Below are 14,742 nucleotides of genomic sequence, written 5' to 3' on the forward strand. Positions count from 1 at the left end.
CCTACCCAAGGTCAACACCGCCACCCTATCCCCATAACCCAGTAATCCCACCCAACACTAAGGGCAATTTTGGACACTAAGGGCAATTTATTATGGCCAATCCACCTAACCTGCACATCTTTGGACTGTGGGAGGAAACCGGAGCACCCGGAGGAAACCCACGCACACACTGGGAGGATGTGCAGACTCCGCACAGACAGTGACCCAAGCCGGAATCGAACCTGGGACCCTGGAACTGTGAAGCAATTGTGCTATCCACAAGGCTACCGTGCTGCCTCTCGTTCAGTATTTTCCAATCTGATGGATCCTTTCCAGAATCTTGGGGATCTTAGAAAATTAAAACCACTGCATCCACTTTTAAGACAGAAAGGTGAAGTCCAGCAGGACCTGGGGACTTCGTCAGCTTTTAGCTCTAGTTTTCTTTGTACCCTTTCCCTTGCAATTGTTATTGTTTTAATTTTCACCCCTCTCATCCACCTCTTAATTCACAGTTATTTCTGGGATGTTATTTGTCCTTTTTGGTGAAGACAGATGTAAAATATTTGTACAGTTCATCCACCGTTTCCTTATTTTCCATTGAGTTCCCCATTCTAGAGGACTGACATTCACTTGACTTTTTTCTTTTTCAAAACCTGTAGAAACTTTATCTGCTTTATTTCTAGCTAACTTTCTCTTGTACTCTAATTTCTCCCTCCTTATTAATCTTTTAGTCATTCTTTGGGCAGATTATAAAGAACACTCTTCTGACCTGTCACTCACAGAAAAGGCAGAGTTGGTGACTGAGCCAAATCACACCTAAGCCTCATGCCATCCTTTCATGACCTGCATGCATATCTATTTTCCGGGGATTTACTCGCCCTGCTGGTGATCTTCGCCCACCCAGCCTAGTCACGAGCGGGATCAGTTAACTCAGTGCCGACAGTCAGACCTCAAAAGGAAATTCCTTCAATGGGATTCTTGAGGGGTCGGAGGGAGAAATCTGATGGAAACATTTTACAAATTAACAGGTATTTTGAACATTAATATAGGGGAAGCATTAGAGAAAGCACAGTAGCATAGTGGTTAGCACTATGGCTTCACAGCGCCAGGGTCCCACTTGGTTCGATTCCCGCTTGGGTCAATGTCTGTGCGGACTCTGCACGTTCTCCCCATGTCTGCGTGGGTTTCCTCTGGGAGGAAATCGGAGCACCCGCAGTCCAAAGATTAGCAGTGCTAAATTGCCATTAGGATAGATGGGGTTGCTCGGTTACGGGGATGGATTGGAGGTGTGGGCTTAAGTAGGGTGCTCTTTCCAAGAACCAGTGCAGACCCGATGGGCCGAATGGCCTCCGTCTGCACTGTATATTCTATAAGACAGATAGGTGTGCTTGCCAAAGGTTATTCTGTTCTGAGTCAAATGCAGAAAAGTAAGGACTGCTTTCTTTAACAAGTGTTAAATGTTTCAGTAGTTTGTATGACACGTGTCTGGGTCTGAAATCAAAGCTGAATGATTGAGAAAATCAGTTCCCTTCACCAATCACCACCACTATCCTGATTTAATTCCTCGTTTTGAGATTTGGATTCGAGCAAAGTTTTTTCTTTTTCACATGTGTCTCCTTGATTCTGGACTCTTCACACCATCTTCATTCCTTATCTGGCTCCCTCAGTAGCCCCTAAACTATTCTTCGCTGTACTCTTGTCAATCTTTTTCCCCCAACCACCTCCTGCCACTTCCTCTCTCTTCCACCATCCAATCTTTTACTTGGGAATAGAGTTTGGAAACAATGTCCAAACGTTTTCTGGTATAGCTCTTCAGGATGGATCAAAAGAGATAAGAATTGCTGACTTGTTTTGCATAGAATCGATTGCAAGCATGGAAAGTATTGATACTGTTGCAATATAGTGTATGTGGCACAGTTGTGTTCACAAGAAAATTTGACTTAAATGTTTGGATTGTCTTGGATATAAAATTGCATTTTGATGAGCTGATGATGTTTAACTCAGAAAATAAAAGTAATGTTTTTTTTAGTAATTGGTCGAGGTGGGGAACAGATCTCGCGCATACAGCAAGAGTCTGGGTGCAAAGTACAGATTGCGCCTGGTAAGAGTTTCTTCATCTTCAAATTTTTTTAAAATGCTTGAATCATTTGCGTTAACATCGAATCAGAAGCCTAGTTTTGGTACGTGGAGTTATTTAAGTACAGTTGAGAAATTGTTTGGACTGTAATGACCTATTAAGATATAATGCAATAGTTTGAGCAAATTGTCGTAGAGTACTTCTTTAAAGGAAAACTGAAGAAGTCTATTGGAATAATTAGACAGTTAACACATTCAAAATTAGAATTACATACTATTGCTTTACTCCAATTGTGCTAATATTGTTCATGTTAATCAGCCCTTGAGATCGTAATTTGATTCGTATTGATTGAAGGAGAGTTACCATACTCTGATGCTATAGATTTATGTAAACATAATGGTGCATTCAATTCTACAGCACAGAAATGGGCTATTGAGTCTAACAAGTGTATATTGGTTGTCCTCCACATGACCATCATCCCACCTTACTTCATCTCACCCGATCAACATGTCCCTCTAACCCTTTCTTGACATGTACTAATGTACTTTTCCCTTAAATACATCTAAGCTAACTGCCATAATCCCTTTAAATGCATCTACCCCCAATTGTAGTAGTGTCATCCTTGAGTCTTTTATGTGCTTTAAGTGCTTCTATATCCAGTATATAATAAGTAGACCAGATCTGCACATGATTCTCTGCATGATGGAACAGAATCTATGTTTTTAATTTCATTCCTATATATGCAAAGCTTACACTTTGACATTGTTAAGCTGCCTTGGCACATATTGTAATTTGTGAAGCTGTATTGTGCCTCTTCCAGGTGGAGGTGACCTCCTTATTTCTCTTTCCAAAATGCACCGCCTCACCCTTAATTAATTGAAATTGTTGCCATTTACACCTCCATTCTGTGGTTGTTAATGTCATGTATTTTGCTGCAGTCTTTCTCAGTATGAACTATTCCCCCAATATTGTGCCATCCACATGTTATGATCTTGTACTTCGATTTGACCAAATCATCCATGTGAGAGACAATGATCCATGTAAATACCACTTCCTATTGCCCACCCGTCTAAACAACTAACCATTAATTCCCACTTTGTCTTTCAACTAGTTTTTTTTATCTGATCTGTTATACTTGCTGTATTCAGGGCAGCATGGTGGCGCAGTGGTTAGTGCTGCTGCCTCACGGCACCGAGGTCCCAGGTTCAATCCCGGCTCTGGGTCACTGTCCGTGTGGAGTTTGCTCATTCTCACCGTGTTTGCGTGGGTTTCGCTCCCACAACCCAAAGATGTGCAGGGTAGGTCAATTGGCCATGTTAAATTACCCCTTAATTGGAAAAAATGAATTGGGTATTCTAAATTTAAAAAAAAAAAAAATACTTGCTGTATTCTGACCATATGTGCATTTCATTTTCAGACAGTGGTGGTTTACCAGAAAGATCTTGCATGTTGACAGGAAGTCCTGATTCCATTCTGTAAGTGTACTTCAAATAGTCAAGTTATTTCTCTATGTCATAATATCATAGCCTGTGGAATAATTTTAATGCATTGTGTTCAGTTGTGTACATACATGGTTTAAGCATCAGCAGTCCAGTTATAGTTATCTCCCAGATCTTGTGTTCAAATCTCATAGTCAAATTGGGAGGTCATTAAAACTTGCACAAACATTTCTCTCTTCCCCTTTCATCGATCATCCCCAAACTTAAAACACTTGTCTTTTTATGCGTTTGATGTAGAGCTGCAAAGAGGCTACTTGATCAAATAGTTGAAAGAGGCCGAATTGGTCCAGGTACACATCATGGAGATGGACCAGGTACTTCAGTGCAGGAGATCATGATTCCTGCAAGCAAGGCTGGACTTGTTATTGGGAAAGGTGGAGAAACAATCAAGCAGTTGCAAGTAAGTGTTCTATTTACTGTTTTTGCATAGCTTCCGTAAATGCTGAGACCTGGTATTTAAACTTGCAAAGGTGGGTACATAGAGTTGTTTTGTCGCAAAATAGGAACGTGCAGGAGTCAAGATGGTGATGATTCAAGATGGACCTCAGCCAACAGGATCAGACAAACCCCTCCGCATTACAGGAGACCCATTCAAAGTGCAGGTACGATGCAGTATTTCTTCCTAATGTTTTTACAACAGTGTCGCCAATGACTGGAAAATAGAAATGCAAGCTTTTGTATTTTTCTATTGTGTTCTTTAGCAAGCCAAGGACATGGTGATGGATCTAATTCGTGACCGAGACCAAGGTTTCAGGGAGCAACGCAATGAGTATGGATCCCGTTTGGGAGGAACTAATGAAGCATTGGATGTAAGTGCAAAACATACTGACCAAGCAAATGAAACAATGTTTTCAAGTTGCAGTTCTTGCAACAAAGAACTATTCAGTTTCAACCTTCATGATATTTTTGATTGACCTATTTTTTACCGTATTGACTGGTTTGGTGTGTTGCTTTTACAGGCAAATCTGGCAATGTTATTTATAACTGCCACCGGTTTTGTCCAAAGGGCCCCTTTGTTGTCGTAGATACTAATTGCGTTTTCTGTTAGGTCCCTGTACCTCGCTTTGCTGTTGGTATTGTAATAGGGAGAAGTGGAGAAATGATCAAGAAGATTCAGAACGATGCGGGTGTGAGGATTCAGTTCAAGCCAGGTGAATTTAATGTAACCGTAACTGTTCTGCAATTGAAAAAATTAGATTTTATTCATTTTCTTGTTTAACTTGGCAAAAAAATTGCCTTTTTTTATCACAAGATGACGGGACAACGCCAGAAAGAATAGCCCAGATCCTGGGCCCTCCAGACAGATGTCAGCATGCTGCAGAAATACTTACAGACCTCTTACGAAGTGTGGAGGTTAGGTTACAAATGCTTTCTTTTTAAGCATGCCAATTTAAATAACTGTCATAAGAGTGTTTAACTGGAATTTTCATTGCTGTACTTGCATTGTGTTGATTGCTGACAGCAGCTGGGAAATATCTTTATGATCGCCATTTGGGGCCATTCTGTAAACAGTAGTTCAGAAGTTTTTTCACCCCCACTTTTAGGCCGGCATGCCTCCAGGTCCTGGTGGCCCTGGACCTGGCAGAGGAAGAGGGAGAGGCCAAGGGAACTGGAATATGGGCCCCCCTGGTGGACTTCAAGAGTTCACTTTCACAGTACCCAGCAGCAAGACTGGCATAATCATTGGCAAAGGTAATGTGTGGTCGTGAAAAGTTGCTCTTGGTTTCTTTCTAGTTTTGTATTACTCGCACAAATAATTATGCACCTTTAGATTAGAGAGAGCCCTGGTGTTTTCTTATTTAACAAAATTGCAGAACTGAAGTTAACTCTTTCTAATTAGTTGCATAGTGTTTGCAACTCAAACTGACCAATCCCTCTCACTTGTACATCTAATCCTATCTGCATATTCTACTATTCCTTTCATTCTTAGGTCCATTTAAGGGGGATCTAATAAATACCTATGTTGCTGGCCTCGTGTTGCAGCAAGCTCCATATTGGAAAATGGGCCATGTGATAACTTGACAAGAAATAGCCTGGGGACAAAAATATTCTGATGTGATTAGCAAGGCCAGCTATTTTGTGATAACATGTTAAATAATTACCCAATATTCTCGCGTCGTTCACAAGTAAAACACATGTTGCTATTTTAGATGAAGACATTAATCACAGATCCCACCCTTGGGGTGGTTGTTTGTGGTGGGGGGGGGGGGGGGGGGTTGCTGTTCTGGTGCATCTGAGAGACTTTAATACACCCAAGCATAGAATCTGAAACAAGAACAGAGGGCACCAGAAAAACCCAGCAGCTCTACTAACATACATTAGGACTGAAGAGTCAAAGCAGTTGAAATGTTGACTCTGTTTCTCTCCTAATAGGTGCTGGCAGACCTGCTGGGTTTTACCAGCATCTTCTGTTCACAGTTCAAGGCACGTTGATAAAGTAAAAATGACTGACTGCATTTGGAGAATGTTCGGAAGTTTTGTTTCAACTTCCAAAAAAAAAAAAAAGATTAATGCAATCTTAATTGAACAGCAGATTAGACTTGGTTAGCAGGCTCGAGGGGCTGAATGGCCGACTCCTATTAATTTGTATGGTTGTATTAGCTTCTTGACTGATAAAGGAGTCTGAGGTTATTTCTTGGTGGCAATCCGGAGTTGACACCACAGTCATACCAGCCATGATCTCTGAATGGTGGAGCAGACTCTGAGGATGGCTGAACGGCCTACCCTTATCCCCAATTTGTGTGTTTGTATTAGTCTCTGCTTTGGCTGAGAGCTGGGGGAAGGGAGTAGAAAAAATAGCCTCCTTTGAACTTCAAGTAAAAGCAGATAATTGGGGTAAAGTGTTTGGGGGCTTTGCTCTGCACCTAACCTCTGATATATTTAAACTGGGTGGAATGTTTGTCGCTGACACTTGTGTAAAATGGTAAAGCACTCAACTTCCTAACATTTCCTCGGCTTTGACTAAAAAGTGCAAAGGCACTACGTTTCATTGCTGATTGTGAGTTAACCAAGGAGTGCAAATGTGAATGACACCCATGCTTGAGAGATTAACACTAGTTTTCTTTATGAAAATCTGTTCTGCCTTAGGTGGTGAGACTGTAAAAGCAATTAGTCAACAGTCAGGAGCACGGATAGAGCTTCAGAGAAACCCACCTCCAAATGCTGATCCCAACTTTAAAATGTTTATTATTCGTGGATCAACTCAGCAGATTGATTATGCTAGACAACTTATTGAAGAGAAGATTGGGGTAAGCAAAAGAAGATTGTGGTTTATTAAATAAGATTTTTGTGAGACAAGTCAACATTTTAAAATTAATCCTGTGATACAGTTTCCAGAGAGATTTTTTAGGATTAGATGAACAACTTATTTGCTGAGTGCATGAGCAGATTGGCACGATTCACTTAATGGTTCAGTGACTCTCATACTCCACATGTGCGTGTTTCCAGGTTGTCGCCCGACACTACTAAAATTTAAAAAAGGAATTGAGTGCTGCATAAAGTAGATCACAGATGGTAGAAGGCAAGCAACTGATAGAATAGCAGAACATTGCTTTGAATCAAGTAGTTGGAGGATTTGCAAGTTCTTGCTCTTGGTGATTGAGCTTCATAGCATATGGAGCAGCTACTGTTTGTGTAGCACTCCACGTGCAAAGCAACATCTGCGTGTTTTATGTGAGCTATAAGCAGCAGGTGAATGGTAAATAATCCAGTTACTTTGATCATGATGGTGGATCTCCTCTTCGTACATTATTGCTGGTGTTCCCATATGCTGAGGTCTGATGTTTCACTCATCTAGCGCACAATTTTGCAGATAACCGAATAAGCAGGAACTAAAGTGAAGTGCACAATGATTAAAAACCTACTTGTAGACTCTGCTTTTCATCTGACTGCTTTGCCAAAAGCACAAATGGATTCCAGTACTCATGTAAACGCTTTGCAACTTGGAATAATATCATCGTCTCAACAACGAAAGAGAAAATGCTGGAAAATCTTCAGCAAGTCTGGCAGCATCTGTAGGGAGAGAAAAAAGCTAACATTTCGAGTCCGATGATTCTTTGTCAAAGCTAACAGACAGAGAAAGTGGGAAATATTTAGACTGTGGAGTGAGAATGAAAGATGAGTCATAGCCACAGAAACCCAGGGAAACCGGGTGCTAATGGTCACAGAAACCAAGGGGAAAGTGTACTAATGGCAGTCCCCAGAGAGAACAAAAGATGTGAAAGGCCAAACAGCAGGGAAACTAAAATCAGAGGATGAACTATAGATGTGGGTGGAGGGGAAGGGGGAAGCAAAGAGGAGAAAGAGTAAGGAAAGGTGGATAAGATTGGGGGGGGGGGGGGTGGCTGGTAAATATATATTAATAAAGAAAAACATGGTAAAAGACAGTTAAAATGAAATGAAAACAAATAGGTCGAGGTGGGGTAGAGCTGATCATCTGAAGTTGTTGAATTCGATGTTCAGGCCGGAGGGCTGTCGCGCGCCTAACCGGAAGATGAGATGTTCCTCCAGTTTGCGTTGCGCTTCACTGGAACATTGCAGCAGGCCAAGGACAGACATGTGGGCATGGGAGCAGGATCTTTTGTTAAAATGGTGTAGCAATGGGTACCCGCATGGGTCCTAGCTACGCTTGCCTTTTTATGGGGTATGTGGAACATTCCTTGTTCCAGGCCTATCCGGGCCCCCTCCCACAACTCCTTTACCGATACATTGATGACTATTTTGGTGCCGCGTCATGCTCTCGACCGGACCTGGAAAAATTAATCAACTTCGCTTCCAGTTTCCACCCATCCATCACTTTCACCTGGTCCATCTCCGACACGTCCCTTCCCTTCCTTGTTCTTTCTGTCTCCATTTCCGGCAATAGACTATCAACTAATATCCACTACAAGCCCACTGACTCCCACAGCTATCTGGACTACAGCTCTTCGCACCCTACACCCTGTAAGGACTCCATTCCTTTCTCTCAACACCTTCGCCTCCGTCGCATTTGTTCCGATGATGCCACTTTCCAAAATGGTGCTTCGGAAATGCGTTCCTTCTTCCTCAACCGTGATTTCCCACCTACAGTTGTGGACAGGGCCCTCAACAGTGTGTGGTCCATCTCCCGCGCCACTACCCTCGCTCCCTCCCAGAACAAGGATGGAGTCCCCCTTGTTCTCACATTTCATCCCACCAGCCTCCGTATGCAAAGCATAATCCTCCGCCATTTTCACCAACTCCAGCGTGATGCCACCACCAAACACATCTTCCCTTCACTCCCTCTGTCAGCATTCCGCAGAGACCATTCCCTCTGAGACAATCTAGTCTACTCTTCCACCATACCCAGTACCTCTCCCTTCACCCATGGCACCTTTCCATGCAATCGCAGAAGGTGTAACACCTGCCCCTTTACCTCTTCCATGCTTAACACCCCAGGCCCAAAACACTCATTCTAGGTTAAGCAGCATTTCACTTGCATCTCTTCCAATTTGGTCTACTGCATTCACTGCTCCCAATGTGGTGTCCTCTATATCGGAGAGACCAAACACAGACTGGTTGATCGCTTTGCAGAGCATCTTCGGTCTGTGCGCATTCAGGACCCTGACCTTCCTGTTGCTTGGCCTGCTCCCATGTCCACATGTCTGTCCTTGGCCTGCTGCAATGTTCCAGTGAAGCGCAACGCAAACTGGAGGAACAACATCTCATCTTCCGGTTAGGCACGCGACAGCCCTCCGGCCTGAACATCGAATTCAACAACTTCAGATGATCAGCTCTACCCCACCTCGACCCATTTGTTTTCATTTCATTTTAACTGTCTTTTACCATTTCTTTCTTTCATAATATACATTTAATTCTTCCCCCCCCCCCCCCCAAATCTTATTCACCTTTCCTTCACCATTCTCCTCTTTGCTTCCCCTTTCCCTTCCCCACATCTACAGTTCATCCTCTGATGTTAGTTTCCCTGCTGTTTGACCTTTCACATCTTTTGTCCTCTCTGGGGACTGCCATTAGCACTCTTTCCCCTTGGTTTCTCTGGCCATTAGCACCCGGTTTCCCTGGACTTCTGTGGCTGTGACTCATCTTTCATTCTCACTCCACAGTCTAAATATTTCCCACTTTCTCTGTCTGTTAGCTTTGACAAAGAGTCATCGGACTCGAAACATTAGCTCTTTTCTCTCCCTACAGATGCTGCCAGACCTGCTGAGATTTTCCAGCATTTTCTCTTTCGTTTCAGATTCCAGCATCCGCAGTAATTTGCTTTTCACCTTCTCAACAGTCTGAGTTTTAAAACGTCCTAATGGAAAATGCAGACTACCACATATAGATTCCACAGTTCCTGCATTTAATTAGTGGCAAACCTGTTGGATAACATTCGTGAATATGGGCTGTAATGGCTGATACCCATAGTAGTGCAATGTGCAGACCATGAGACATAGAGGCTGCAAAGAGATTTAGACCGGTTCAGTGAGTGTGCAACAAGGTGACAGATGGAGTATAATGTGATTGAGTGGGTGGTTATTCGCTTCGATGTTAAAAATCAAAAGCAGACTATTTTTAAAAATGCATGAAGACTTTTGGATGTTTTGCTCAGTCACAATTGGATGCATTCGTACAAGGGACACAAGTTACCTGTGCATGCATAGCAAATAATTAGGAAGACAAATTGTCTTTATTGCAAGGATATTGGAGGATAAGAATAAGGAATTCAAATTACAATTATATGAGGCTTTGGTAAAACTATATCTGCAGTCCTGTGTCCTGCAGTTTGGTCTCCATATTTCAGGAAATATATGCTTGCATTGGAGGGAGTCAGCAAAGGTTCACTAGATTGATTCTGGGGATGAGGGGATTGTCTTATGATGGAAGGCTGTGGGAAGTAGATCCATACTCTGTGTTTTGATCTCATTGAAATATGCAAAATTCTGGAGGGGCTCGACAGGGCCAACTCAGATTGTTTGCCCTGGCTCAGGAACCTAAAACACCACGACACCCTGTGCTTGGGAGTGGTCAATTCCAGCCCCTCGTGATCCGGAGTGACACCGCAATTGAATTAACCAAAAATTCTTAGAAAATTTGTCTTTGACCTTTGGCTGCCCTATAACTGCTGTCACTGGGTTTGTAAATTTAAACACCGTGACTTTTTATTTATAACAAAACTATAAAGAAATATGCAGCATATACAACTGGTTAACTATTCTCTAATTCCTATATCCCACTTTAACGTGCCCCAACCGTCTACATACGTGCACAAGACACACAAACATGGAGGGGGAGCAGCTTTTCTGGAGATAACATAAGGTAGAGAGAGAACAGGTCCTCTCCTTTGAGTGTTCAGGATTCGCACTCTGCTTTCCTTAGGTCTCCAGAAATCATCCCACTCAGGCAGGATCCAATCACCACCCGTTACTGGGCAGAATACAGCCTTTTTGGCCAATTAATTGGCCACCAGCAAACCAATCGAACCGTGTCCCACCCCATCCTGAGGGTGCCACAAAATCTGCGTTTTGCTGTCCAAAGCTAGCAGTGTTCTCTTTGGTAGCTTTTGAATTCCTAATTTCCCCAGCTCAGCTTAAAAGTTATATGTCCATTCAGCATCCATGGATCAAAAAACAGCAAAAATAAAGGGGGAAGGGGAATCAACAGGAAGGCCCTTCCATACCTCTCTCTCTTCTCTCTCTCTCTCTTCTCTCTCTCTTTCTCTTCTCCCCCCCCCCCCCCCCATAAAGGAACGTCAGGGCATGGATGTTTCATTGAGGTATGCAAGACAAAAATCACAAATATTAATCCATTCATTCATCCCCATTATACAAGTTTCCTTCCCAGTCTCAACATGGCTGGCTACATCACTTCAGCCTGTGACAAAGCATCTGCAATCGCACTATTCTTTCCGGGAACATGTACAATTTTAATGTTAAACTGTTGTAATAATAAACTCCAACGGAATACCTTGCATTCCAGGTTTTAAACTTTTCTGTAAACGCAAGCAGATTATGGTCCGTATAAACTAACCTTTGTTTACTGTCATGTCGGACATACCCTTCAAAGTGATGAAGGCCTAGTAGTGCTGCCCCGTCCTTCAGGTCACTGGCATCTGTGGCCATTTTAAATGGTCTGAAAAGTCCAGAGCGGCCAACACCGGTTTGCCCACAAACATGACCTTCAATCTCTACTAGGTGTTCTGTGGACCACAGCATTTTCGCTTGTTTCCACAACATATCCAATATGAACTGTATTTCAGTCTCTATCTGAGCTGGGTTTAGTCAAGATTGATGTAGTGTTATTTGTTCAGCGTTTCCTATGTCTACATCGTGACTCGTTAACGGTGCACCGTGGTGTTTCCTTACACTCTGTCTATATTTATTCAATATCTTTATTAAATCTTATCTCCGTTCTTCTGGTGATAGTTTTGCATCTTATGTTTTAGCACTCCCTCGAATATCTTCCTTGCTTTTACTCATCTTTGAAGTCCGAGACAATCCCGGAATATGGCGACTAGGGGCTTTTCACAGCAACTTCCATTGCTGTGTTTATATAAGCCTACTTGAGTCAATAAAGATTATTATGTGCTTTCTTTTGTCAGATTTCTGACTGTCCAAATTGGAGAGTTTCTTCTGCATTTCTGCCTCATGAAATGCAGCCAATCTTCTCTGATCGTCCAATGAATGTTTATCCGAATTTCGAGGACCGTCTGGAGCCAAGCTACAAGCAGTATTGTCAATACTGAGGGAAATATTTGGTTCATTTTTAATCAATAAACACTTTTCAACTCCTCCAGCTTTATATTCTTTCTCTTCCTTGCGTTCAGTGACAAGTAAAGCTGAGGGTTTAATCTTCGCATCATTCTTTGTTTTACAGCTTCGTAACCACAGTTCTTACTCTATTTAGTAATATGGACTTGTACAATTTGTGCTTTCCAGATTTTAACTGTTTACTTTCACAATCTGAGGACAACACATTGTTGGCTCAATGAACTCTTTCTTGTTCACGAATGTGGTTGCAGAATCACTATGCTTCTTCATCCACCTTCCTCTTAATTTTCAAAAAGAATTGATCACTGATTATTTCATCTCCTTTGCTATTTGTTTCCTTTACCTTGAAGAGGCAGTCTGTGCCTTGAAAAGGATGTGAGTTAATCAGCTGTTGATTGGGTGACACTTCACAGCCATTGCTGTCCTCATCCTGAATTGCTGATGCCATGCCATTTTATATATTTTCTTTCAAAACAGGCATGCTCTTGGATGCACCTGCAGTGAATGGCAAGGGATTTACTGTAAGAGGCTGCAACAAATCACTTTGAGAAATCACCTTTTTCCGATTTGCTGTCTTTCTTAGCTATGGAAGAATTACTTGCCATCAGTAGTGAGGCCGTGGAATGCCCTACCTGCTACAGTGGTGAACTCGCCAACATTGAGGGCATTTAAAAGTTTATTGGATAAACATATGGATGATAATGGCATAGTGTAGGTTGGATGGCTTTTGTTTCGGTGCAACATCGTGGGCCGAAGGGCCTGTACTGCGCTGTATTGTTCTATGTTCTATCTGTTCAAGGTCAGTTTAGTGACATGTCTATACAGTAGCAGTGGTTTATCGTCTTTTCATATTCCGAATCCAAATCTGATTCAGAACTCTCATCTGCATCTTTATCACTATTATTACGATTAGATTCAAACTCCCCTTTCTTAGGATCATCTTCAGTCTTGGAGTTCTCAGAGTCAGGCTCTCTATAGATTTTATCTTTGACAAACATCTATGAGGAATCATTCTCATAGAGATAATTCTATCAGCAAAGTCAGATTTGCTACCATTATTATTTAATGTGATTCATGACTTTCAATATTTCTTTGAGTCATTTAATGATCAATGACTTTTCTTAATTCCCACCTGTACTGTCAATGGTGACTTGTGCGTTATCTGTAATACTTCCCTTGGACTCTGTAATTATTGGTGGAACTACAGCCTTCACTCTTGTCAAATCATTCCCCAAAGGTAAGTCTATTCCGTCCACAGGTAGCTCCTTAACCACCCTGACAACTATTGGACCTGACATTAAATGACACTCCAATTACTGTATAGGAACCGGGATGTAATCTCCATTCACTATTACCATAGCTTTCGTTGAGCACTCTGGAGGGAAAACCAAATCCTTGTCCAGTAAGAGAGTTTGAGTAGCTCCTGTGTGCTTTAAAATAATTATGGATTTGGCGACATTGGTTGAGGAAAATGGGGTGACCTTCCCCTTCGACAAAAAACCCTGTATATCTCTCATCTACCTCATTCATTATACCCCCCGCAGCAGTGTTTACCTCAGGTCAGCTGAGTCCAGTTCAACCTAGTCTTCCGATAGTATTCTCCACTTTTTTTCCTTTTTCAGAATCATCCTTATGAACTCCGGCAAGTCCCATGGGCTTTCCTTGCAACTTCCAACATGCTGATCGAATGTGTCACACCTTATTAAAGTGGTAACACTAGGCTTTTGAGTCGCGTCTCCACCTTCTGTACCTTCCTGGTCTGAGGAGGAGATCTTGGCGCATTCCCAGCTATCCATTCCTTACCTAGACCATCTGCCTTCCTTTCACTCTCCCATTTCCTGTCCTTTTCAAAATGATGGACGTGATGGAACAAAGATTTAAATTTATGCATCAGCTCATAGTAGTCAGCCATTATTGCCGCTTGTACAGCTGTCGTCACCCGTTGATCTTCAACATGGGTTCTTCGCATAGAAGGTAGGGAATTCTTAAATTCCTCTGAAGAGAATTACCTCTCTCGGAACCTTTATAGGTAGTTTACACCTCCCAATGCTTGTACCCATCTCGCAAAATTGTTTTGCTAACCCTTTCGAATTCAGCATACATCTGCCCAGGTGTTCCTTAAATTCTGAAACATTTGCCTGTTTGCTTCCAGAACCAGTTGATATGCATCCAGAATAGTCTTTTTTTATCGCATCATAATTCCGAGACACGCCCTCTAGCAAGAAAGCATTAACGTCCTGTGCCAGCCCTGTCAATTTACTTTGCATAGGTAATGTCCACATTTCTTTTGGGTTGCTATTTTCTGAAAAGCACGAAAAAAAGCTTTCTACCTCCTTCAAATTTTAGGTATAAATTTAAATATATTGGCACTGGGTTCCATTGTAGGATTAAGCTCCCCTCTAGCTCCTGGTAGCTCCCTTTTAATTTCCAGTGCTTTAAACTGGAACATTCTCTTTTG

General features: G+C 42.2%; 1 protein-coding gene across 11 annotated transcripts in view; it reads left to right on the forward strand.

Moving 5' to 3' along the window:
• Nucleotides 1-14,742, forward strand: part of fubp1 (far upstream element (FUSE) binding protein 1) — a 54,735-nt gene that overhangs the window by 25,992 nt on the left and 14,001 nt on the right. For 9 of the 11 annotated variants that reach the window (XM_072510391.1, XM_072510397.1, XM_072510390.1 and 6 more), the window contains 9 exons: nt 2,009-2,080; nt 3,474-3,531; nt 3,793-3,955; nt 4,059-4,157; nt 4,257-4,364; nt 4,604-4,706; nt 4,808-4,908; nt 5,100-5,247; nt 6,643-6,803. In XM_072510391.1, coding sequence (XP_072366492.1) covers nt 2,009-2,080; nt 3,474-3,531; nt 3,793-3,955; nt 4,059-4,157; nt 4,257-4,364; nt 4,604-4,706; nt 4,808-4,908; nt 5,100-5,247; nt 6,643-6,803 — 1,013 coding nt within the window. The remainder of the gene's footprint in view (nt 1-2,008; nt 2,081-3,473; nt 3,532-3,792; nt 3,956-4,058; nt 4,158-4,256; nt 4,365-4,603; nt 4,707-4,807; nt 4,909-5,099; nt 5,248-6,642; nt 6,804-14,742) is intronic. The other 2 variants (XM_072510394.1, XM_072510396.1) reach the window with 1 other exon arrangement.

This window comes from Scyliorhinus torazame, chromosome 7 (assembly GCF_047496885.1).
Source record: "Scyliorhinus torazame isolate Kashiwa2021f chromosome 7, sScyTor2.1, whole genome shotgun sequence".
In the NCBI taxonomy this organism is placed as follows: Eukaryota; Metazoa; Chordata; class Chondrichthyes; order Carcharhiniformes; family Scyliorhinidae; genus Scyliorhinus; species Scyliorhinus torazame.